The sequence below is a fragment of the Zonotrichia albicollis genome, chromosome 8, assembly GCF_047830755.1.
Source record: "Zonotrichia albicollis isolate bZonAlb1 chromosome 8, bZonAlb1.hap1, whole genome shotgun sequence".
In the NCBI taxonomy this organism is placed as follows: domain Eukaryota; kingdom Metazoa; phylum Chordata; class Aves; order Passeriformes; family Passerellidae; genus Zonotrichia; species Zonotrichia albicollis.
The window spans coordinates 28,183,499-28,208,065 of record NC_133826.1 but is presented as its reverse complement, the minus strand read 5'-3'; the positions used below and the strand labels follow the sequence as shown (position 1 = coordinate 28,208,065).

Sequence of the window (24,567 nt, the reverse complement as noted above, 5' to 3'; positions counted from 1 at the left end):
ACATGCCATGTACACACTGCTGTTCTCAAGGTGGAAAAGGGAAGTTTAATTTCTGACTTCAACATTTATAGATTTCCAAAAGTGACAGTGGATTGGAGGATGAAAGTGTCACCTCCCCGATGACACTGGACCAACCAACAGTCTATTAAATTTCTCCTCCATAAAAGAACACAAAACAATGAGTAATTTACAGAAAGTGTCTGAGAACATTCGTTATAAGAATGTAAACATCAGAAGGCTTAGAAAATCTTAAAAAAACAGGGTGACAAAGCCTCTCTTTCCATGGTGAGCTGCATCCCAGGGTGGCCACAGCTGAGCCAGTTTTCCCAGGGGACTAAACCTGTCCCCAAAGCAGGGACACCCTGCACAAGAGGCTGGCCATGCATTTGGAGAGTCTGTCCCCGCAGTCCCTCCCAGCAGAGCTTTGGAGCACATCTGCTGGTGGATGGTCAGTGCCCTTGTTCCCACGGAGATAAGCACCATTGGCTGCCACCGTGGGAACTGGCAGGGCAGAGGAGGAGGAGGAGGAGGAGCAGGAGAGAGGAGGATGATGAGTCTCCTGCCCCCGGCAGGACCGAAAGAATTCCCACTGATTTCCGTGCACACTCACCGGTGTGGAGCAGGAGCTGTGAGTCACGGTGCAGGGACGTGTGGGGACAAGACAGAGGCCACCAGGGAAATGACAGCATTGCACCTGGCCAGGCCAGCCCTGGGCGTGTCCTGCCACACACCCACCCTGATCTGAGCAGAGGCACCTGGGGCTGGGCAGCGCTGCCTTGGATGAAGAATTCCCAGATCCCTGAACTCAAACAAATCCCCAGAACGGTGAGGTCTGGGCTCACTTAATCCCACAGGGGCTGAGTTCCACGAGGGCAAAGCCTGGCTGGTCCCTTGGCAGGCTCTCTCCAGGCTGGCTGGAGGGCTGGGAGCACACAGCATCTCCCTCCCAAGGTCATTCCAGCTTTTCCACTCGTGATCTAACGCGAAGCGACGCGCGGCTGGGCGGGAGCCGCAGGGATGCTCCAGCTGCTCCTGCCAAACAACTGCTTCCCCCAGGGCTGTGCTGGGAAAAGAGCAGAGTGAGGCACCCAGCCAAGCTCCCCCTGCCCCAGAGCTTCTCCACGCCCCTAAGAGACACGGCCTGAGTTGGATTTTAGGAGGAGACACGGGCAGCTCCGCACTGGGAGCTCCAGGGAGCGCCATGGGCACAGAACTGGGATTGCCAGGATCCACTGGGAGCTGAGAGGGAAGGAGCTGTGGGAAGGGACAATGAGGCACTGGGGTGACCTGGGAGGGGACTGACCTTGCCAGCATGGCAGGGTTGGATCAGAGCCCGGCTCTGTGCTCGGCTCATCAGGCAGCACAGCCACCATCCCTTCCCCTGGGATACGACACGAGGTGGCTCCTTCCCCCTGCCACTTGGCACGCTGTTGGTTTTAACAGCCTTCCCTCCTGCCTGGGTGTGAGCCCTCCTTGCAGGAGAGACGGGGGTAGGATGGTCAGGATGGATGGAGATGAGACATCTCTGAAGTCAGGTCATGGAATTTGTGGTTTATTGCAAAGGGCCTGGGTGCTGGGCCCTGCTGGGAGCTGCAGCCACAGCTCAGAGCAGGCCTGAGAGGAGAGAGGGGGAGAGAGGATGAGAGAGTGAGTAAAAAAGGATAAGAGAGCGAAGTTCCCATTACAACACCATAAATCTTCTTCTGTGCTGAATATTCTAATTCTCACTAACCAATCTAGTACAATATACAAATCCTACAGCATTTCCATACAGCCTATAAGAATCATTACATTACCATACTGTGTTACATTTTAAACCCTAAAAACTCCTCTTTGGGCCCCTTCTGCCAAGCTGTAGGGTCTGCTCTGACGCTTGGGGCTGTCTGCAAGCAGAGGGTGTTGTTTCATCACAAGGGGATTACCTTCAGCTGGCCACGCCATTGTTTTCCAGTTGTTCAGTAACTGAGGCATCTCAAAGCTTGCTTTCATTTCAATCTCACTTATAGTTTCTACATTCTCAAAATCTTTTGCCAGGCAATCAAATTTATAAGGCTTTCCTGTTTCATCTGTCCCACCACCCCCTGAGAGGCGTCTCCTGGTGCTGACCCAGCCCCGTGGCACTGCTGTGACCCAGCCCCATGGCTGCTCCCTCCCCAGCTGGCCCCTGACCAGGGACATCACGTCACACCCTCCCGAGCTGCAGCAAACGCTCCTCTGTGGTTCCAGGAAGGGAATTTCAGTGAGCCCGCTGCAGGGAGCGCTGCCAGGACCAAAGGGAGACAAGGTCAAGCACGAGGCATGTGTCACCCCGGCCACCACCCTGCACATTGGCCCTTGAACACAAAACAATTCCTCCTGGGAAGGCACAAAAAGGACAAGGCTGGGAGAAACTCAAACTGCAAACATCTCAGCAGTGCTGTCCTCCAAGGACAGAACCACGCTCCGAGAAAGGGTGGGAGAACAACACCACCAATATCCAGGGGGGTTTAATCCCAGAATCCCAGAATGATGAGGTTGGAAGAGACCTCCAAGATCACCGAGTCCAGCCCATGCCCCAACACCTCAACCAAACTGTAGCACCAAGTGCCATGTCCAGTCTTTTTTTAACCACATCCAGAGATGGTGATTCTACCACCTCCCTGGGAAGAGCATCCCAGCACTTTATTATTCTTTCTGTGAAAAACTTTTTCCCAATATCCAACCTACACCTTCCCTGCCGTAGCTTGAGACTGTGCCCTCTGGTTCTGTCAGTGCTGCCTGGAGAAAGAGCCCAACCCCACCTGACTACAAGCTCCCTTCAGGAATTTGTAGAGAGCAATCAGGTCACCTCTTCGCCAGGTTTATAGCCAGCTCCCTCGATCCAGGGTTCACATCCTGTTGACATTTGCTTTGCCAAGCCACAGGGCAGGGACACAGCAGTGAAGGAAGTGGCACAGGGTAAATCCCTGCTTGAAAACACCACACAGGGTTCTGCAGCTCTCCCTGGCCACACCACAGAGGAGGGAATTATAGAATAGTTTGGGCTGGAAGGACTTTAAAAGATCCAATCCTCCTGCCATGTGCATGACACTTTGCTCTATCTCAGGTTGCTCCAAGCCCCATCCAACCTGGCCTTGAGCACTTCCAGGGATAGGGCATCCATTTATCTGGGAAACCTGTTCCAAAGGGCAGGAAGACAAGTCCCAGTTCCCTGCCCTGTCCGTCCTTCCGTCCCTCCTGCCTGCCTTCCCACGGGAGCTGTGCCTTCCTCCGGATGTGGCTCCTCCCAGCCTCCCCACCATGTCCAGGCTCTGGGGTCAAACTCTCCCAGCAGAGCACACATGGCTGCAAACCAGCAGTGGCCAGCTCTGCCCTCCCCTTCTCCTCAGGGTTTTACACCCCTCAGCCCTGCAATGGGGCCAAGCTTGGGCTCCAGGGGTTTCTCTCTCACCCCACAGAGGTGAGGGTGTCCCATTGCCCCTCACAGGCTGCCCATTCCCACAGTTCTGCAGATGCTGTAAAACTGCCCTGGGCCGGTTTTGGGCAAAAAAAAAAAAAAAAAAAAAAAAAAAAAAAAAAAACCCACATCAATTCCTCCTGCCTTAAAAAACATCAGTGCCATTGCCATGGAGATAGAGCACTGCACTGCTCCCACAGCCTCCTCTGAGCAGGCAGGGCAGGGACATTCGGTGCCATCAGCACCGTGCCTTGGGGACAAACCTGTCCTGTCCTGTCCTGGCTGCTGGCTTGGCATTTCCACCAGCACACACTGCTTGGGAGCAGCTGACATGGAGAACCATGGGTGCTGGCAAAGCCCAGCTGCCTGCACTGCTCCATGCCCGAGCTGGCAAGAGGAAATCTGAGGAACTGAGTGGGACACACCGAAACAGCCACTGCCTCCCTTTGTTTCCTAATAATGCTCCAGGCAGGCTCCAGCTGGGATTGTGGGACAGCGCTGGGGGAAATCTGCTGCTGCTGTGCCACACTGCCACATCTCCTACTCTTCCAGGAGGGCAGCAGACACCCACAGAACTCACACAGACCAAGCACTGCGGCTCCCACCCCTGCATCCCACTCCGGCCATGCTCCTGCATCCTGCCCCCTCTCCCCTTTCCTGCCTCTCCCATCCCACCCTCCAGATTTCCGAGGCAGCCGCGTCCTTCCTGCCCTTCCCAGCAGGGCCGGCGTGTCCCATCCGCCCTGGGACAGTTTCTGCTGCTCCATCCCCTCCCTGCTCCCCATTCCCGGGCATTCTCTCCTGCTCCATCCCCTCCCTGCTCCCCATTCCCCGCCGGAGCCGGACCCGCTGCCAGGGTGGAGCTGGGGCTTGCCAAAGCAAACAGCGCACGAGGAGGAGGAGGAGGAGGCAAAGGGCAGAGTCCACCAGCGGACCCTGCTCTCTGCTGGGTGTGAAAAACGCCAATCACTTTAAAAAAAAAAAATTAAAAGTTTAATAGTAATAAAATGGTTATGAAAATAGTAATATAATTAGAGTAATAATAATTTGGACAATTTGGATTAGGACAATATGAGACAATAAAAACAAAGAGTTACGGACATCCAGGTACCTTTTTCTAGGCAAAATAACCCCAAAAAAGGACCCACGTTAACAGAGGATTAACCCTTAAAAGCAACAGCCTGTTGCATATTCATACACCTCATACATGATGCAGAAATTCCATTCAAACACAGGATTCTCTCTGGGCAGCGTCAGCTTCTTCTTAATCTTAAACAGCATCTTCAGGGCTGATCAAGGCTGATCGAAAAGAAGTTCATTTCTCCTGATAATGGAGCAATAAATTCTCCTTCTGTGAAAGATGTAGGTGACCGGTACAAAATCAAAAAAATTTACACCTTGGCTCAGCAGAGCCTGGGATGCTGAGCAGCACCTCGGGCAGGTGAGCACCTGTGGGAAATGACTTTTTATTATCTATTTTCCTTTAAATTATTTATTTATCTTTAATTATCTTTTTACCTTTAAATTATCTATTTACCTTTTTAAAAATTACCTTAATAAAACTTCAGAAAATTCAAAAAATTTCCACCTTGGCTTAGCAGAGCCCAGGATGCTGAGCAGCACCTCAGTGGGGATGAGCACCTTAGGAAATGAATTTGTATTATCTATTTACCTTTAAATGACCTATTTACCTTTAAATTATCTATTTATATTTAAAAAAAATACCTTAATATAACTTTACAAAATTCAAAAAATTTACACCTTGGCTTAGCAGAACCTGGGATGCTGAGCAGCATCCCAGGGTCCTGAGCACCTGTGAGAAATGGATTTGTATTATCTATTTACCTTTAAATTATTTATTTACTTTTAAATGATCTTTTAAACTTTAAATTATCTGTTTACCTTTTTAAAAAATTACTTTAATAAAACTTTACAAAATTAAAAAATTTTAATCCCAGAGACCGGGATGCTGATCAGCACCTCGGCAGCCTGAGCACCTGTGGGAAACAAATTTGTTATTATCTATTTACCTTTAAATTATCTATTTATATTTTTTTAGAAAATTGCCTTAATTAAACTTTTAAAAATTCAAAAAAATTTACAAAATACATGATTAAATGATTCTTAATCCAACAAGCACCCTTTGTGCCATCCCTGTGTGGGTCTGGGGTGAGCTCCACGAGGTGCAGGAAGCCAAGGGAAAGCTGCTCCCCATGTGGGGTTGGGGGAATTCTCCTGCAAGCAATTGAAAGCCAGGTCTTTTCCTCCCGCCCTGCTCGCTGCCAGGAAAAGCAGCAGGAAGATATTTCCCTGGGAATCGTTTTTGTTCCTTCCTCTGTGTCTGTGCGCATGCAGCTCTCCTCCCCGCGCCTTGGACATGCCTCAACCTGTCCCGAGGCTCGGATTAATCCCAGGGACGACAGCTGAGGTCAGAGCTGTCAGCAGAGGAGGAGGAGGAGGAGACCTTCCCCCTAGGAAACCGCACTCGTTCCTCTGTGAAAAACGCGTGGTTTATGATTGGCTTTTCGCAAATATTCAAATTAATGTTGTATGTGTTGTGTTAGAAAGTGATGCTGCATTAATTCTTTTCAGTAGTGTGTTAAATGCAGTTTTAGGTTATAACAAAATGTTAAAATAGAAACTGTGCTATGTAAGATTATTTTTTAAAGAAAGGACTCGCACTGAGATAGCAGCCACAGTGCGAAATCTTTCAGAGAAAGAGAATTTATTGCTCCATTATCAGACGAAATGAACGTCTTCCTGCCTCGCTCAGCCCTGAAGACGCCGTCAGGATACAGAGGAAGAAGCTGACACTGCCCAGACAGAATCCTGTGTTTGAATGGAATTTCTGCATCATGTATGAGGTGTATGAATATGCAACAGGCTGTTGCTTTTAAGGGTTATTCCTCTGTTAACCTGGGTCCTTTTTCGGGCTTATTTTGCCCATAAAGAGGTACCCAGACTGTCCATAACTCTTTGTTCTATTGTCTCATATTGTCCTAATCCAAATTGTCCAAAATTTTGATTACTCTAATTACATTACTATTTTTATGACCATTTTATTGCTATTAAGCTTTTAAAATTTAAAAAATAACTGATTGGCGTTTTTCACAGTTCCCAAGCAGAGCAGCAAGGATGAAAAAAAGCCATCCCTGAGCAGGAGGTGACCCTGCCACAGAGCAGCACACCAGAGCATCCTGCAGGATGGGGACAGCTCACTGCTGCGGAGCCTAAAGCCTGGCTTACGTGTAAGGCTGGTCTGAGCTGAGTATCTGCAGGCAGCAAATGGATCTGCAGCCAGGCAGGTCACAGCATGTCACTTTTGGGGCATGCAGGTGCCCAAAAGTGGGTCAGTGACAATGGATATCTGCTTTTCTGCCATCTGGGAAAGGTCCGGCTGCCCCCTTGGCTGGGGTGGCAGGAGAGGGGAAAAGGATGAGGAGTCCCCCCTGGATACACTGGAGAATAGAGTGCAGAGCCAGCCCAAACCCCTGCAGGCAGCTCTCAGCACCCCACTGCCCAGAGAAGGGAGAGAAAGTGGGGAAATTGGGATAGAGGGAGAGGGAATCCACCTCAAAGCCGGTCCTTTGGTGTGCAAAGTGCTCAAGGTGGAGGTGCAGCCCCCAGGGATGCTCCAATCCCTCTGGGCAGGGAGAGACCCCAGGGATGCTCCAGCACCGCCTCAGAGCAACTGGGAGAGCTCAGCTCCACAAATGATGCTCCTCGGCCCTGCCCAGGCTGCTTCCCTCCCTCTCCTCCCCTTTTTCCCTTGGCCTCGCGTGAGTGCTTGGGAAATAAGCGATGACTCTTTGCCTGCAGCTCCAAGCCCTTCCCTCCCCCTCTCCCCGGGTTCCATCACCAATAAATCACCCCGCTGGGAGAGAGGGCCAGAGGAAACCAGAGGCACAAAACCAGAGGCACAAAACCTCGAACAGAGCCCTTTTTTTATTTTTTTTTTCCCTGCTCTCCCAAGCAGCTCTGCATTTCATTAGGCGGCCAGGCCAGCCCTGCCCAGCTGGGGAGAAGGAGGGAGGGGAGGGGGCCCCTCAGGGTTTGCATGTCGGGAGCAGAAATCACAACCAGAAGGCCGAGAGGAGGGAGTTGTTTGTGTTTGTCGCTCATCCCGGCCCTGACCCTGCCTCCAGGAACCCGTGCTGGCCTGGAATAACTCTCCTCTGCCGGGTTTCGTCCTTGCCAAGGCAGCTCTGGGCACCTTCCAGCCATCCCCTCATGTTGCCAAGCCCTCTCTCTGAGGCTCCAGCCTCTCAAAGATCCTCCTTGGAAGCAGCCCTGGAGTTTTCCATGAGCTTAGCCCTGCCAGCAAAGCCCCACCGCCTTCCCCCTCCCCCTGGGCTGGACCACCCTGCCCAGGAAAACACGGAGCCTCTCCTGCTCCCCTGCCAGAGCCCCCCGACCCGCTGAGGGGTTATACCGAGGGTGGGTCCCACCTCCCACCCTAAATATACATTGGCAGAGCATCTCTGGCAAGCACAGTACATTGGAGACAGATGCAAGCCCCGCAGCAGCAGGGAGATGCAGGCATTGCCTCTCCTCAGCCTTTGGAGCTATCAGCCAAGCACGGGCGCCACGGTACATCCCCACCCCTCCTTCCCCCCAAAATACCCTGTCCTGGGGTTCAGCCTTTGGCAAAGCTTCCTGACAGAGCTGCTCTGGTGTCCTCGGGATGCAGGGAGAGACCTCAGGAGGTGCAGCCTCCAGAGATGCTCTAGTCCCTCTGGGCAGAGAGAGACCCCAGGAGGTGCAGCCCCTAGGGATGCTCTGGTACCCCCAGGCAGGAAGAGACCCCAGGAGGTGCAATCCTTGGGGATGATCCAGTATCCCCAAGCAGGGAGCGGCCCCAGCAGGCCCAGCCCCGCCGCTGCCCTGCCTCCCGCCCCGCTCCCAGCAGCCTGCCGGATTCCTGAGCGCTGACACAGGATGCTCCAGCAGTGAGTGTGCAGAGCCTTCCTCCTCTTCCCATGGCCCAGGAGAGGAGGGGCGGCCGGGTTGCATCAGGCCGGGAAGGAGCGAGAGCAGCCGGAGTGAAACGCAGAGCTCCTGCCAACCCCTGGCTGCCCATCGGCTCCCCCAGCCCCAAAAGTTCCCCAAACCCCGAGGGTCTCCCTCAGCTCCTGCTGGCACCTGGCCCGGCCAGATACCTTTAAAGCCGGGATTATTCATCCCTCCGACACTCCCTTCTTCGGTTTGAAGCCGTTCCCTCTCCCCAGAAGGTGTCCCTGAGGAGAGCCCAGCCAGGGATTGCTCCTGGATGATTACAGCAGGAGAAAAGTGAAAGGCTGCCGCTGCCTGCCCTGCTTCCCCAGCATCACCCAGCTGCCACATGGCTCTGCCAGCATCCATCCCACCCTCCGGCGGTGCTGGAGGATTTTCCCAGCGCTTCTCCTCTCCCACAGGAGCTGACCCGAGCTGGGGGAAGGGCAGCAGCCGGGGCCAGCACTTCCAGCAGCTCGTTACTATTCTAGGAAGGGCAGGATCCTGCCATCTTCCCATTAAGTCATCTCCTCCTCGACCCGGTGAGGCAGTTTCCATAGGAGTCAACCTCTGTCCCAAGTGATGGAAGTTTTTATTTTTATCTGGCTTATTTATGCACTTCTCTTCCCTCCTTCATCACTGGCCTGGGCACTGAGTTTGGGTCATCAGCCTCAGCTGGAGCTCATTCCCTGTCCTGGCTCAGCTGTCCCCTGTCAGCCTCATCTCTGTGGGCACAAGGAAAAGTCCAGGGGTAGAAGCAGCACAAAAACAGAGATTAATTTTAAAAAACAGAACCAGCTTAGGTAAAAGTGATTTGAGGAATTAAAATAAAATAGAGCAGAAAAAACTGATTCCAAAAGTAACACAGTGCCATTATTAGGGGGTCTCTTCAATTTGAGGCTGGTTTGGTCCAGACCCCTCAGCAGAGCTCACCTGCAGCTATCACATCTCTGTTATTTTTTTTATTTTTTCTGTCCCCCTCAGCCCCAGCAGCCAGAGGCAAACCTCACATGTAAAAGCCAGCCAGGGGATCAAACGAGGCGTGTGTCAGCACAGCAGATGGAGCTGGGCCGGGTCCTTCGGGGACACAGCTCCGTGGCCATGAGCTGGGAAGGGAAGGGAGAACTCCCTCACCCTTGAGGGAAGGGAGAACTCACTCACCTCAGGCAGCTCCACGGGAGCTGCGTGGGCACCTGTGGGCAGTCCCTGCCCTGCTGGCAGAGGCCAGCAGCAATTAAGGGGTTGCACAACTCTCCTCTGGAAGACAGGGTAGATGTGAGCTCTGCTGGGTGCTCTGCGCCAGAGGGAGCTTGGGTCTTGTCTGTGTAGGGACAGCAGGGCCACACAAACCAGCAGGACCAGGTGATCTTCCAGGGGTTGGATGCCCAGAAAACTTGGAAATGCCAAGATCAGGAGTGCCTACATCCCATTGTTGGGATTTGTAATCTGGGCAAAATCATTCGCTTCCATGGAGATGCTGCTGGTGGACAAGGAGCAGGACTGAAACCTTGGGAAGGACACTGTGCAGGAGCAGGAGACTGTTCCCATCCTGCAGCCCAGCTTCTGACCCTGAGAGCAGGAGAGATGGGGGGATAGCACTGTGTAGCCATCCTCCTTCTCCTCTCACTGCAGAGATGCTCCTCAACTCCCTGGAGACAGGAGTGAGAGTGTGGGGCTCTCCTGGAGAGCACCCAAGGGAGGGAAGCAGGGACAGCACCTTCCCACCACCTGCCAAGGTGAGTGAGTGAAAAGAAATGTCTCATCACACCCCATTTCCTTGTGTCATCTGCCAGACTGAAATTGTGCCAGCATTAGTGCAATTACCTAGAAAATTAAGATGGTAGGACTTTTGCTTTTACCCAAGAACAAGGAGCTATTAAACTGTACACCAAGTAGCAGAGCTGCCTCAAAGCCTCCCCAAGACCAGGCAGCATCTCCTCATCTCTCCCATCCCCCTGCTTGGGGATGACCCAGCCCAACACTTCCAGTTTCTCACGGGTCTGAGGTGTTAAAAACCCCACGTTGGTCATTTCTCATGTCCCTCCCCAAAACAGGCTCCAAAGGTTCAGCCAGATATCCCAGGCTGCATTTCACAGCACACAAACATCTTTCACTTGCCAGAGATGCAACCCCCAGTTGAAAAGTTCATTAATTAGGAGCAGAGAAGCCTCTAGTGAATCTTCCAGCAAGAAACAAGTAAAAAAAAAAAAAAATCTCCCACAATTCAGTCTAATTACAACGCCTTGGGGCGCTCCACTCACTGTGAAGCCGAGGCCAAACTTTTCTCCCCACCCCTAACAGCAGGAACTTTAACCCAGTTATAGCTTTACTGATAATGAAAGAGAAGGAAAAAAAAAAAACAACCCTCCTGATATTTATCGTTTGAACTATTCTACAAGTAACATCAAAGAGGCACAGAAACTTTCCTTGCAGAGCAGTGGCTGTGTTCTGCTGGGTGAAATCCCCTCTCACAGCCCCAGTCCGGATCTGTGAGCAGGCAGCGCTGGAGGCCAGCGCTCGGCCCAGCTGTGCCACGGGCTGGTCAGGCTGCACCCAGCTGCTCCTCCGGGATTTAGCAACCGCTTCCCACCCACAGACAGTGACTCGGCACATTAGGTACTTTCAGAGCAAGACCTCAAATGCCACGGGAGCTCCGGCCCGGGGAAGAGGCCGTAGCCAGAAGAGCAGTGGGAGCACCTGGAAGATCCCGGGAAGGACTCCAGGCACCTCGACATAAGTTCCCTTTCTTCCCCAGCTCCCAGAAGAGCCGGACTCCAACCCACCCCAAGCCTCTGGCGAGGCTGGGTGGATCCAGCCACAGACATGCAGAACCACACCCCGGCTGCTGCCTGCCCTCCTCCCCCTCGAGCCACCGGGGCACAAACAGGAACTAGGCTCGTACACTTGAAAATATTTAATACGTGTTGTACACGTAGAAATTACATTTTATACAAAACATGATACATCACTGAAGGAGAACACTGTACAAAATTCCCTACGGGAGTCCCAAGCCTTTATACAACAAAGACCGGGAGTTACCAAGCCTAACAAACAGGCTCAAGGACTTTCCGTCAGAGCGTCTGTAAACTTCGTTCCTCTCAATAAAACACTTTTAAAAAGCACCATGTAATAGTTCTGACCTAAACCTTTCCAAAATAGACATTTTATTTAATAAACTTAATACTTTCCAAGCTTAAAATATCACCCGCCGGGGGCGCCCCCGGGGTCGGCGGCGGCCGAGGAGCCTCCCCCGGGCGCCGGAGAGGGCGGCGGCTCTGCCGGGAAGGGGAATTCCGGGAGGGCAGCGCCGGGGGCGCTCCCAGGGCGGGTGCCGGCAGCCGAGACCCGCCGGGGAACGAGGAAACGCCGCTGCTGTCCCGCGGTCCCCCCGGTGCGGCGGCCGAGGGCGCCGGGTCTGGCCGGCGCCGGAGCCCCGCGGCGCTCGGTGGGTGTCACGTCCGGGCCCCCCGGCCCGCGGCGGGGAGCCAGTCTCTGCGGCCGGGCCATCAGAAGGCCACGATGGCCGTGCTCCAGGGGTTGAGGGTCCGCAGCACCGGCTCGTCGCAGCAGATCTGTCCCGGCTCGGCCGCCGCCTCGGCGGGCACCGTGCCCGCCGCCGCCTCGCCGCCGTCCAGGGGCGGTCGCCGCCGGCCTTTGGGCTCCTTGCTGAGCAGTCCCGAGAAGCTGGAGCCGAAGATGCTGATGAGGCTGGCCACGTTGCCCGTCTCCATGTCCTCCTGCTCGCCCGGCGGCGAGGGCGGCGGTGGCGGCGGCAGCGGCGGCGGCTCCTCTTCCTCGCGGCGGGGCTTCTTTACCGGGGAGCCCGCCTGGCCGTGCTCGCCGGCGCTCCGCTTGCGGGGGCAGTGCGGCGGCGGGGGGGCCCCGGCGCAGCCCCCGCGGTTCTCGCCGCAGCAACAGCGCCGCGGCCGGGGGCCCTGGCAGTCCCTGCCCGCCTCGTCCTGCGGGGGCGGCGGCGGTGGCGGCGGCTCCTCGGCTGCCCAGGCGGCGGTGCGGGGTGGCGGCTGCTCCTCCTCGGGGTGGCCGGCGGCGGCGGGGGGCGGCTCGGGCGGGCAGCCCGGCTCGCTCAGGTAGACCTGGCGGGCGCTGCGCAGCACCAGCGACACCAGGAGGTTCTTGTGCAGCTTCAGGCCGCCGCGCTGGCCCCGCGCGCTGTAGATCTTGCCCAGCGAGATGCTGACGATGCGGTGCGCCTCCAGCTTGAACTCCATGGGGAAAGCAGGTGGGCGAAGGGAGGGAGTAAAGAATTTAAAACAGGAAAAAAAAAAAAAAATTAGAACGCCCGGCCGAGCGGGGATCCGCACCTCACCCCAGCTCCGCACGCCGCCCCTTCGCGCCGCAGACTGAGCGAGCCCACGCGCCCGCCCGCCTTTTATACCGCCCTCGCCTCGGCCAATCAGGGCTCGCCGCCGGCCGCTCCAACCGCCGGCTGGCCCCCGCGCGCGCGCGCCGGCCAATGGCGGCGCAGGGCCGCGCGTTCGAAAGCTCGCCCCGCGGAGAGGGCGCTTAAAGCGGCAACGGCAGCGCGCCGCGCGGGGTGGGGCCCACCGCAGCACCCCCGGCTCGCTGCACCCCAGGGACGAACCGGGAGAATTTTGGCCTTGGAAAGCGATGGAAACGTTCCTCGGGGAGAAAAACAACAAGCAACAAACCGAGCAAAACACATCAAACCCAGCGCAGCCTCCGTTTGGTCAGGCTGGGAACGTTTCCCGCAGTTTCAGCCCCTTGTCTGGGATCTCATGGTGCTGGAGAAGGAGCTGATGGTGGTGATGGCTGGAGGGCAAAGTGAGGATTTCAGGGAAAATCTGCCCTGATGTGGAGCAGAAAGCCCTGCTTGTCCAGCTGCCAGGTGTTATTCTGCTCCAGGGCTCTGGCAGTGGAGCTCACAGGATGCCCAGGGCAGAGAGAAGATGCACAACAGGGTTGGGAAGGGCTGTAGGAAGGACAAACTGGGTATCTCCAAGCGTGATGGGGACCACGGCAAACCAAAGCACCTTGGCTGGGAGCTGGAACATCACTGGGATGTAGCTGTGAAAGCTGATGGCAGGATCAGCAGGGACACAGGGGATGACACTGTCACCCCCAGACACAGCTCCAGGAAAGCCTCTGAGAAAGTTTCAGAGCTTAGACTACAGACCCTCCTCCTTCCACCAAGGACTAACCACCATCTGCAAGCAGAAAAGAAGTGAAAGGGCCTAGAATTAAGGAAGTTCACCGTGCTGCCCCAGAGTATCAGTTTCCACTGCCATCTGACACATCACAACTTGCTTCCATCCCTTTTTTCCCAGGGGATGAATGCACACGCTCCCCCAAAGGAAAGCCACAGGCTGTCACGATGTTTTGTTGGCAGGACCTCTGTCAACAAAAGGTCACCCTGGCCTGGCTTTCTGGAAGGACAAAAGGGTGGCTGGTCACAGAGGTAACAAAAAAAAAAAAAAAGGTGAAGATGAGGCAAAGCTGACATAGCAAGAGGCTTCTACAAAGGAAGAAAAAAAAGGAAAAAAAGCAACAAACCCATGCTCAGGACAGATGTATGTTTTCCTCCTGGTCAAACACAGATGGAAAACCTCAAATGGACACAACAGCATGTCAGCCTGGCTGTTGACATCTCAAAATGCCCAGCCATGCTCCATCTGAATGACCAGAGTGGGGCACGCTCAGGCACAGGGCCAGAAGAGCCAGGCCCTGTGCCTGGGGTAGAAGGTCCCAGCTGAGCCCAGGGCAGGGAGAGCCTGTCCTGGTCACAGGGAGAGCCTGTCCTGATCACAGGCAGCAGGGCTGTCCCCTCCACGCCCGGCGTGGGAGGACACAGGGACGCGGGCTCCGGTGGGAACCGTGGCTCTCCCGACCTGCCAAACCTGCTCCCGCACCTGGGGCCAGCAACGCCCTGTCCTGAGCCCTGGGGTCAGCCCAACCAGCCGGGGCGGGTCTGGGCGGGCATGCCTGGCGCTGCAGGCACGGCTCTGCACCCACATCTGCCCAGCAGCAGCGTCCCCTTGGTGGCACAGGGCTGGCTGTGCCCCTGCAGGGGCCACCAGCAGTGCTGGGATGGCCGAGTGCCACATCTGGCCACTTGCATCTTCAGCAGAGGGGCAGACAGTCAGATGTATGCACCTCAGCCGGGCATATCCCAGCTCAGGGACAAAAAGCAGCAGTGCAAAGTCACCCCAGCAGCTGGGGAAAGCCAGGGCAGGAGGAGGAGGAGGAGGAGGCAGAGCGTGGGAGCTCTGTGGGGTGAAGATGCCTGGATCCGATCTGACCTGTTCTGCTGCTCACAGCTCACCCCGATGGCATGAGGCACCTCTGCTCCCCAGTGCCTGCCTTTTGGCTGCTACCCTGCCTGGGAACAGGCGGCCAGGAGCCTCTCCCAGCTCTGGGATCAGCAGGATGGGGATGAGGATGGGGGCTGAGCGAGCCCTCATCCCTCTCAGTGCTCACACACAGCACCAGCAGGGAGGAGCAGAGGTGCAGAACCTCAGGCTGGTACCCTGCAGCATGAGTTTCACCCACCAGCACCATTCCTGCTGTCAGGCACATCCATCAGCACAACATTCCTGGGCACCAAAGCCCGGCCTCGACACCTGCCTGCTGTCAGGCACGTCCATCACTGTGAAAAATGCATGTATTTTACGGCTGGCTTTTTGCAAATATTCAAATGAATATTATACGTGTTGTGTTAGAAAGTAATGCTGTATTAATTCTCTTAGGTAGTGTGGTAAATATAGTTTTAGGTTGTAAAAATTGTTAAAATAGAAACTGTGCTATGTAGGATACTTTTTTTAAAGAAAGGACTCACAGCGAGATAGCAGCCACAGGACACCTGAATCTCTCAGAGAAAGAGAATTTATTGCTCCACTATCTGAAGAAATTAACTTCTTCCTGCCTCGAAGATGCCGTCAGGATTCAGAGGAAGAAGCTGACGCTGCCCAGAGAGAATCCTGTGTTTGAATGGAATTTCTGCATCATGTATGAGGTGTATGAATATGCAACAGGTTACTGCTTTTAAGGGTTAATCCTCTGTTAATGTGGGTCCTTTTTCGGGCTTATTTTGCCCAGAAAAAGGTACCCGGACTTTCTGTAACTCTTTGTCTCTATTGTCTCATATTGTCCTAATCCAAATTGTCCAAATTATTATTACTCTAATTATATTACTATTTTTATACCCATTTTATTACTATTAAACTTTTAAAATATTAAAAAACAAGTGCTTGGCGTTTTTCACAATCAGCATAGCATTCCTGGGGCACCAAAGCCCTGCCCTGACACCTGCCTGCTCTCTGTGCCCTTTGCAGACATGGGGTGATGGTTTTCCCTTTTCCACAACAACATCCCATCTCAGAATCACTGCCCAGGACACTCACCAAAGCAAAGGTGCATGCACACTACATTAATATAATTATTTAAAGTGGGCTGTGTTGTGATGGTTTTCACAGGGGTTCTTGGATGAGGGAAGAGATGAGGATCTGACTCTGTGTTTCAGAAGGCTTGATTTATTATTTTATGATATATATTACATTAAAACTATAGTAAAAGAATAGAAGAAAAGGTTTCATCAGAAGGCTAGCTAAGAATAGAATGATAACAAAGGTTTGTGGCTCGACTCTGTTTGAGCCAGCTGACTGTGACTGGCTATTAATTACAAGCATTTAACATGGGCCAATCACAGATATACCTGTTGCATTCTACAGCAGCAGATAATCAATGTCTACATTTTGTTCCTGAGGCCTCCTGGCTTCTCAGGAGGAAAAATCCTAAGGAAAGGATTTTCCATAAAAGATATCTGTGACCCTGTTTCACTGACACATTTCATTCTCACCCCTGGAAATGACCCAAAGACCAGGCTGGCTTTATGCTGTGTGTCCAAGCAATGTTTTTCACGTGTTTTCCAGCAGGCTCTACCTTGGATGGCAATGATCACCGGGGGGATGCAGGCAGCGGGGGCTCCAGGATCAGCAGCAGCACAGCCGGTTGAAGGCAGGCCGTATTTTATTTTGGTGCCGCTCCCTCCCAGGCTGATGTCATGCTTTAGTAACTTTGAGGCACAGTCACATGGCGGCAGCTCCTGAGGTCAGCGCCGGGGGTGGCTTTGTCTGCCTGCCCTGTGCCTGCCCCGAGGTGGCTCCGCGCGGCATCTCCAGCCCTCCATCGCCACATCTGGGCACAGCTGGGTGCGCCCCTGCCCTCCCAGCGCGGGGACATGGCGGGTCAGGGGGGGACACGGCGCACGGAGGGAGGGGAAGGGTGTGACCGCCGCTCTAATCGCCTCATGTGATCCGTGCAGCGCGCTCCGAAGGGCTCTGACGAACAATTAACAATCCTCGGGCTCAGCTGCCGCTTCCCGAAATAGCTCTGGCAGCAGCAGCAGGAGGAGGAGGAGGAAGGGGAGGAAGGCGGCCGGGCTGGCTGGCGGGCAGACAAAGGTGCGGCCGGCACGGTGGCCAGGGGGCAGCCCCGGTGGGGCCACCTGGGAAGGAAAACAATGCGACATGAGGAGGGAGGAAGCAGCTTGTGGTGCCGCTAATCATCGCACAGGGCTGCGCACACGCCACCGCCTTTTCTTTTCTTTTCTTTTCTTTTCTTTTCTTTTCTTTTCTTTTCTTTTCTTTTCTTTTCTTTTCTTTTCTTTTCTTTTCTTTTCTTTTCTTTTCTTTTCTTATTTTATTTTATTTTATTTTTTTTTTGGAGGCGCTTCAGTTCCGAGCGGGGGATGCTCCTCGCTGGGGGGATCCGTGCGGGCGCATCGCGGGGACGCTCGGGGAGCCCCGGATCCGGCAGCACCGCGGCTCTGCCGCCCCCCGAGCCTGCCCGAGCCCCGTTCCTGTCCTGGCCCGGCCATCTGGCTCCCAGCACGGAATGAGGATGTGGTTAGCGAGATCCTGTTCCCCTCTGAGCCCCCCGCCTGCTCCTCGCTGCCACCAAATGTGCGGGCCAGGCCCCCAGATGCAGTCAAGAGGTGGAAAACCCTCCAACACGGTTTTCTCTCTCCTCTCCTCCCTTCCCTTCCCTTCCCTTCCCTTCCCTTCCCTTCCCTTCCCTTCCCTTCCCTTCCCTTCCCTTCCCTTCCCTTCCCTTCCCTTCCCTTCCCTTCCCTTCCCTTCCCTTCCCTTCCCTTCCCTTCCCTTCCCTTCCCTTCCCTTCCCTTCCCTTCCCTTCCCTTCCCTCTTCCTTTGACCACCTCGTCCTTCTCATGGTTTGTGGGGAGCCTGGAGCCCACAGAGATCATCCAAGGATTATGAGCACATTTTTAGGGTTTAGAGGCTGCCTGGGGAATGTTGCTTCTAATTTCACCCATAACAAGGACCCTGGCAGTCCAGCACCTCGCTGCTTCTGCAATTGAACCATCTCTTTTTGGATCCTTGTAAGATCTCAGCATCCCTGGCATCCATCCCACAGCAGGCAATCCCAGGGGTTCATCCTGCAGAAAGCCATCCTGCCTTTCACCAGCTTCATTCCCCCATTTCCCCTCCTAGCTGGAGGATTTTTCAAGAGGTGGAAAACCCCCCAGCTAGGATGGACATGAAATTCGGGTCTCCTCCAAGCACAAACTGAAGACATCCATCACCGGCTGTCCCATGCATTGATGCCTCTCTCTTCTATTCTGTGAAAAACGCCAAGCACTTGGTTTTAAATTTTTTAAAGTTTAGTATTAATAAAATGGTTATAAAATAGTAATATAATTAGAGTAATAATAATTTGGACAATTTAAATTAGGAAATATGAGACAATAGAAACAAAGAGTTACAGACAGTCTGGTTACCTCTATCTGGGCTTGAAAAAGGACCCACGTTAACAGAGGATTAACCCTTAAATGCAACAGCCTGTTGCATATTCATACACCTCATACATGATGCATTAATTCCATTCAAACACAGGATTCTGTCTGGGCAGTGTCAGCTTCTTCCTCTGAATCCTGATGGTATCTGCAGGACTGAGCGAGGCAGGAAGAAGTTCATTTCTTCTGATAATGGAGCAATAAATTCTCTTTCTCTAAAAGATTTAGATGTCCTGTTGCTGCTCTCACTGTGAGTCCTTTCTTTAAAAAAATATCTTACATAGCATAGTTTCTATTTTAACCTTATGTTATAACCTAAAACTATATTTAACACACTACTTCAAAAAATTAAGACCGCATCACTTTCTAGCATAACACATGTAATATTTATTTTAATATTTGTGAAATCCCAATAATGAAATACACATTTTTCACATTCATATTCAGGCCAGGATTCATGAGTTAGAGCCTTCCTGAGAGGAGGGTGGGAACAAATCCATCAAAAGCCCCTCACCACCAGCGGTGCTGAGGCAAAAGCCTTCACACCAACAGCTGCTGGAGCAAAACCAGAACTTCAGGACAGCCAAAGCCCCTGGGAGATCCAGGCACGTCCCCAGCGATTGCTGACGTAAACCAAACAGGACAGGGAGGAACATTTCCAAATGGGAATCTGTGCACAGCTTGAGTTCATTTCTGGATGGGAATAAACATCTGAATTGCAAGGCACCCATGTGGAGCTCAGGAGGAAGAGGAGGAAAGTTGTCTGGGGTTGGGTATTTTCCCCCAGAAAAAATAAATTATTCATGTGGATGCCACCTGGACCTGCCACAACTGGATATTGGTAACAAATCCCCCAGGGTTGTTCCCAACTGCTCTGCTTTATCCTTGCTTGGAGATAAGGTCACAAGAGCTGGGAACCCTCCCAAAACACAGCCCAGAGAGCCACACACTCATGGCTGATGAATGAGAGCCAAACGCAAGCGAAACAAACCCAAACAAATCAATACAGACGTAAACCCAACAGGAGGAAGCAGCTCCCTGGGCTTCTGAGAGCGCTGAGACACCCCAAAACCCAGCCCCAAAACCACAGCGAGGTGTGAGCTGCAGCACAGCCGTGCACTAGAAAGCAAAGGGGTTTTCCAGGGTCAAAATCCCCTTCCCATGGCAGAGATCACAGTGCTGCTGTCCCACACAGGCAGGACTCTCTCCCGCACTTATTTTTATTTTAATGTTCACCAGTGATTTGGGATTCCCCCTTCTCCCCCTGCACAAATGGTTTAAAATTTCCCTTCCCTCTGAGCCACTGGCTTGGGATTTCCCTGTGCTCCCCTGGAGAGCAGTGACCTGTCCCTCTGCCCATCAGATATCCTGCTGCTCCTCCAGCAGCCTCTCCAAACACAAACAGGGGGAGAAAACAAAAAATCCCACTCCCAGCTATCAGCTTCTTCAGGCAGCTGTTTCCCTTGGAAAAAATGTGACCCCCTCATCTTTCAGTGGGTTATGCTACTGGTTTGGGTTTCCTGGGGAAAAAATGCTTTTATTTGTCAGGGGTTTCCTATCAGACAACCCTTCTATTGTAGTCCACCTTCCTGTGTGTTTTTTGTCAGAGCAATGGGTCCTGTGCCACTTCCAAAGGCTGCCTTGTGTCCAGGGCATAAAGAAACAGGCCAGCCCTGGGATGAAACACGGGGAAAACTCCATGTTTTTTCACTGGAGTGAATTCCTCCCCAGCAAACTCTGAGCTGGAGCAGGCAGCAGCCTCGGTGAGTGGGGCTGAACATCCCCAATTAATCACGGGAGCCACAGCCAGCAATCCTCAGGGTGCTTTGCCTGCCCCAAGGAGGCCCTGCCTAATTATCTTTCCCCCCTCTCCCCGCATCTCAATGTCACCTTCCTCGTAGCCACGGGGCAAATGACAGCCACATTCCCGTGTGCAGATGTGTGCCACGATGGGGAGGTGGCACAGGGATGCTCCCGAGCTGAGGAGCTGCCTGCTCTGCTTCCCACTCCCTCCTACAGGGTGAGCAGGGACCTTGGGACCTGCCAGAAAATCACACCACAGAGCAGCAGCAAGGGCAGAGCAGATCCGCTGCAAGGGCAGAGCAGATCCTCTCTGTGTCAAATCCCTCCTCCCACCAAGGAAAAATGCGAAATGGAACATCTGTGCCTGGCAGCAGGGGTTGGCTGCCTCAGCTGATCTCTGCCCCTTCCCTCCTCCTTTGACCACCTCGTCCTCCTCGTGGTTTGTGGGGAGCCTGGAGCCCACAGAGATCATCCAAGGATTATGAGCACATTTTTAGGGTTTTGAGGCTGCCTGGGGAATGTTCCTTCTAATTTCCCCCATAACAAGGACCCTGGCAGTCCAGCACCTCGCTGCTTCTGCAATTGAACCATCTCTTTTTGGATCTTTGTAAGATCTCAGCATCCCTGGCATCCATCCCACAGCAGGCAATCCCAGGGGTTCATCCTGCAGAAAGCCATCCTGCCTCTCCCCAACTTCATGTCCCCATTTCATTCACCACAACACTGAATATTTAACTCCACACCAGTGTTTTGTATCATCATCCCTGCCTCAATCCTCTTCAAACCACCACTGACAAATTTCAACTATCACTAAAAACGAAAATGAGGAGGAAAACCACCAAAGCATCTGAAAACCTTTATGGCTTCTCCCTTTAGCTGTAAAACCTTTTCAGGGGTGGGGAGGGGAAAGTCCCCTCTACTTTTATAAATCCAAATTCAAACCAATCCAGCTTTTCCCTGAGAAGAAAAGGCATTTCTTCCACACCGAATCCACACTCTTTGCACCAAGCTGGGATGGGATCACACCCCCCTCACCGTGCATGCACACACATGCCACAGAGATTTTCCTGATACAAGTTCCAGGGAGCCCGGCTCTTCCCTGTAGACAGCTGGGATTCTGATGAGTTGGCACTTTTCACGGTGCAGAAAATGTTTCATCAGATCTTTCCTGACCAGTTCTGCAGCTGTGTGCACCCAGCTCTCCTCTCCCAGCAGGAATTGCTTAGCTGAGCACGCTGAAGAAATCCCAAAAATCTCCTCGCTGCCTCCAAGCCCCAAATCAGAGCTTCCCTCGTGGAACAGCAAAAAACACCAGGTTCTGAAAAATACAAACCACTGCGTGGTTGGAGTGGCTTTCAGGTGAAAATCTAAATTATTCACTCCATCAAGTAAATTAATTTCTAGCATCAAAGATCAGGCTGTGTCTTTTATCCCTTGAAAGTTTACAGCTTCTCTAAATTTGGTAAAAATCCTTATTTTATCCCTTGAAAGTTTACAACTTCCCTAGATTTTAGTTTACAACTTCCCTAGATTTTCCTTATTTTCATCGTTCAACAGCTCTGTGAAGCTTTATACATTTTTGCAAATGGACTCAACGATCTTAGGTATTTAACAACCTAAGTGATTCTGTAAAAAGAAACATTTTCAAATAAGTGTTCAAGTATTGCATTGAAGGATTTTTGAAAGCAAAATTCTAGGTAATTACTCGAAAAAATAATAAACCTAAAAAATACAAACCACAGAGTGGTTGGAGTGCCTTTCAGGCGAAAATCTAAATTATTTACTCCATCACATAAATTAATTTCTAGCACCAAAGATCAAGCTGTCTCTTTTATCCCTTGAAAGTTTACAGCTTCTCTATATTTGGTAAAAATTTGGTAAAAGTCCTTTTTTTCAGCCTTCAACAGCTCTGTGAAGCTTTACACTTTTTTGCAAATGGACTCAACGATCTTAGGTATTTAACAACCTAAGTAATTCTGTAAAAAATAAAAACCTAAACATTTTCAAATAAGTGAATCAATTGTTCACATAATTTATTGAAAGATTCTGAAAGTAAAATTCTGTATAATTACTCCTAGTAATTCTAAGAGGCTACAGGACATTTTCCCTTTTCCATTGCCAATGCAGCGAAGGTTTTGGGCACAGGTGGAAGTCACAGGAGGATCATGAGGTTTTTTGGGGAAGCACAAGGTCTTTGTGGGACAGGGACAGACAAACTGGACCAGCAACTCCTTGAGACTCTGCTTGTTCCTGGAGGGAACCTCCCATGCTAAGCACACCTTTGGCAGGGACGCCCCAAACGCTGCCAGCGTGGGAAAGGCATCCCAAATTCAGCAAGGAAAGGCCGGGCAAATTCCAACCCCAAAGCTGCCACCTGTTGCACCACCCCTGGCGTGGGGCTGGCCAGAGCAGGAGGTGGAATTGTCAGCCCAAGAGCTGCAGAAACCTGTTCAACGTGTGCCACAGCCCGGGCTGAGCGTGAGGAAAGCTCTGCTGGGATTGCAAAAGCGCCGCTGCTGTTCCCATGCTGAGCAGGCACCTCTGCGAACGGGGCTTGTGGCCACTGCCACCCTTGGGGAGTGCAGGCCAGGATGTGCTCTTTGCTTAAAATATGGGGGAGGCACAGAATTCACAGAATTCAGAATGACTAGGTTGGAAGAGACCATCAAGATCATCGAGTCCCTCATGTGAAAAATGCGTATTTTATGATAGGTGTTTTTCACAAATATTAAAGTGAATATTATATGTGTTATGTTAGAAAGTGATGCTGTATTAATTCTCTTAAGTAGTGTGTTAAATATAGTTTTAGGTTATAACATAAGGTTAAAATAGAAACTATGGTACGTAAGATACTTTTTTTAAGAGAGGACTCACACTGAGATAGCAGCCACAGGACACCTGAATCTTTCAGAGAAAGAGAATTTATTGCTCCATTATGGAGTTCTTCCCACCTTGCTCAGCCATGAAGAGACCATCAGGATACAGAGGAAGAAGCTGACACTGCCCAGACAGAATCCTGTGTTTGAATGGAATTTATGCATCGTGTATGAGGTGTATGAATATGCAACAGGCTGTTGCTTTTAAGGGTTAATCCTCTGTTAACGTGGGTCCTTTTTCAGGCTTATTTTGCCCAGAAAAAGGTACCTGGACAGTCTGTAACTCTTTGTTTTTATTGTCTCATATTTTCCTAATCAAAATTGTCCATATTATTATTACTCTAATTGTATTGTTATTTTTATAATCATTTTATTATCATTAAACTTCTAAAATTAAAAAAATTAAAAACAAAAACAAGTGATTGGTGTTTTTCACCCAACCCAGCCCCAACCCCTCAGCTAAACCCTGGCACCCAGTGCCACATCCAGGCTTTGTTAAACACACCCAGGGATGGGGACTGCACCACCTCCCTGGGCAGCCATTCCAGAACTTTATCACCCTTTCTGTGAAAAAAACTTCTGGCCAAGCCTCTGCAAAATCAACCCAATTAAGGTGGGAGTAAGGCAGGGACACCCCTCTGTTGTGTGTATGTGGATGGGGACATCTCCCAGAGCTCTGCAGGCATCATCCCCCTCCTGCCAGCTGCTGCAAGCCCAGGAGCTGTGCTCAGCTCCTAAAGAGCCAAGAAATTTCAGAGAGGTGGGAATGGGGAATCCTCATCCAGGGATGGACAACATCCAAAGGCTGTTCTCATTGCTCACAGGGCAGGAGGAAGGAAGCAGAGCCTGTGCTCAGCTCCTAAAGAACCTAGAGATTTCAGAGAGATGGGAATGAGGAATCCAGGGATCCTCACTCAGGTATGGACAAGACCCAAATTACACAGGGCTGTTCTTACCCCTGACAAGACAGGAGGAAGGAAGCAGGGCCCGTGCTCAGCTCCTAAAGAACACAGAGATTTCAGAGAGGCGGGAATGAGGGATCCTCACTCAGGGATGGACAACATCCCAGCCACACAGGGCTGTTCTCACTGCTCACAAGGCAGGAGCAAGGAAGCCCAGATTTGAGAAAGGTGGGAGTGAGGGATCCTCCAACACCCAGGGATGGGCAACACCCAAACCACACAGGGCTGTTCTCACCCCACACAAGGCAGGAGGAAGGAAGCAGGGCCTGTGCTCAGCTCCTAAAGAGCCCAGAGATTTCAGAGAGGTGGGAAGGAGGGATCCAGGGATCCTCACTCAGGTATGGACAACATCCAAGGGCTGTTCTCACCACACACAAGGCAGGAGAAAGGAAACAGAGCCTGTGCTCAGCTCCTAAAGAGCCCAGATTTGACAGAGGTGGGAATGAGGATCCTCACTCAGGGATGGACAACATCCCAGCCACACAGGGCTGCTCTCACTGCTCACAGGGCAGGAGGAAGGAAGCAGTGCTGTGCCTCTGCAGGGCAGGAAGGGCAGCAGGAGCCGAGCAGGCTGCCTGTGCCTCCCTCCTGCTTCCTCCCTCGCTGCCTGGGAACAGCCACTCCTGCAGGACACAGCCCCACAGTGCCAAGGGTTTTGTGTTTTGCTCCATGGAGCCGGGGGAAGGAGGCTGGCTGGCTTATGTGAGG

General features: G+C 52.2%; 1 protein-coding gene across 1 annotated transcript; it reads right to left on the bottom strand.

The window, feature by feature from the left end:
- Nucleotides 1-11,327: 11,327 nt before the first annotated feature.
- IER5 (immediate early response 5) lies at nt 11,328-12,803 on the bottom strand. Its single transcript, XM_074546400.1, has one exon. The coding sequence runs from the start codon at nt 12,655-12,657 to the stop codon at nt 11,935-11,937; it is 723 nt and encodes a 240-aa protein (XP_074402501.1). The 5' UTR covers nt 12,658-12,803; the 3' UTR covers nt 11,328-11,934.
- Nucleotides 12,804-24,567: the final 11,764 nt, after the last annotated feature.

What these genes read in the sequence shown, in the direction of transcription:
- IER5 (XM_074546400.1), bottom strand. Translation starts at nt 12,657, where the DNA reads ATGGAGTTCAAGCTGGAGGCGCACCGCATCGTCAGCATCTCGCTGGGC.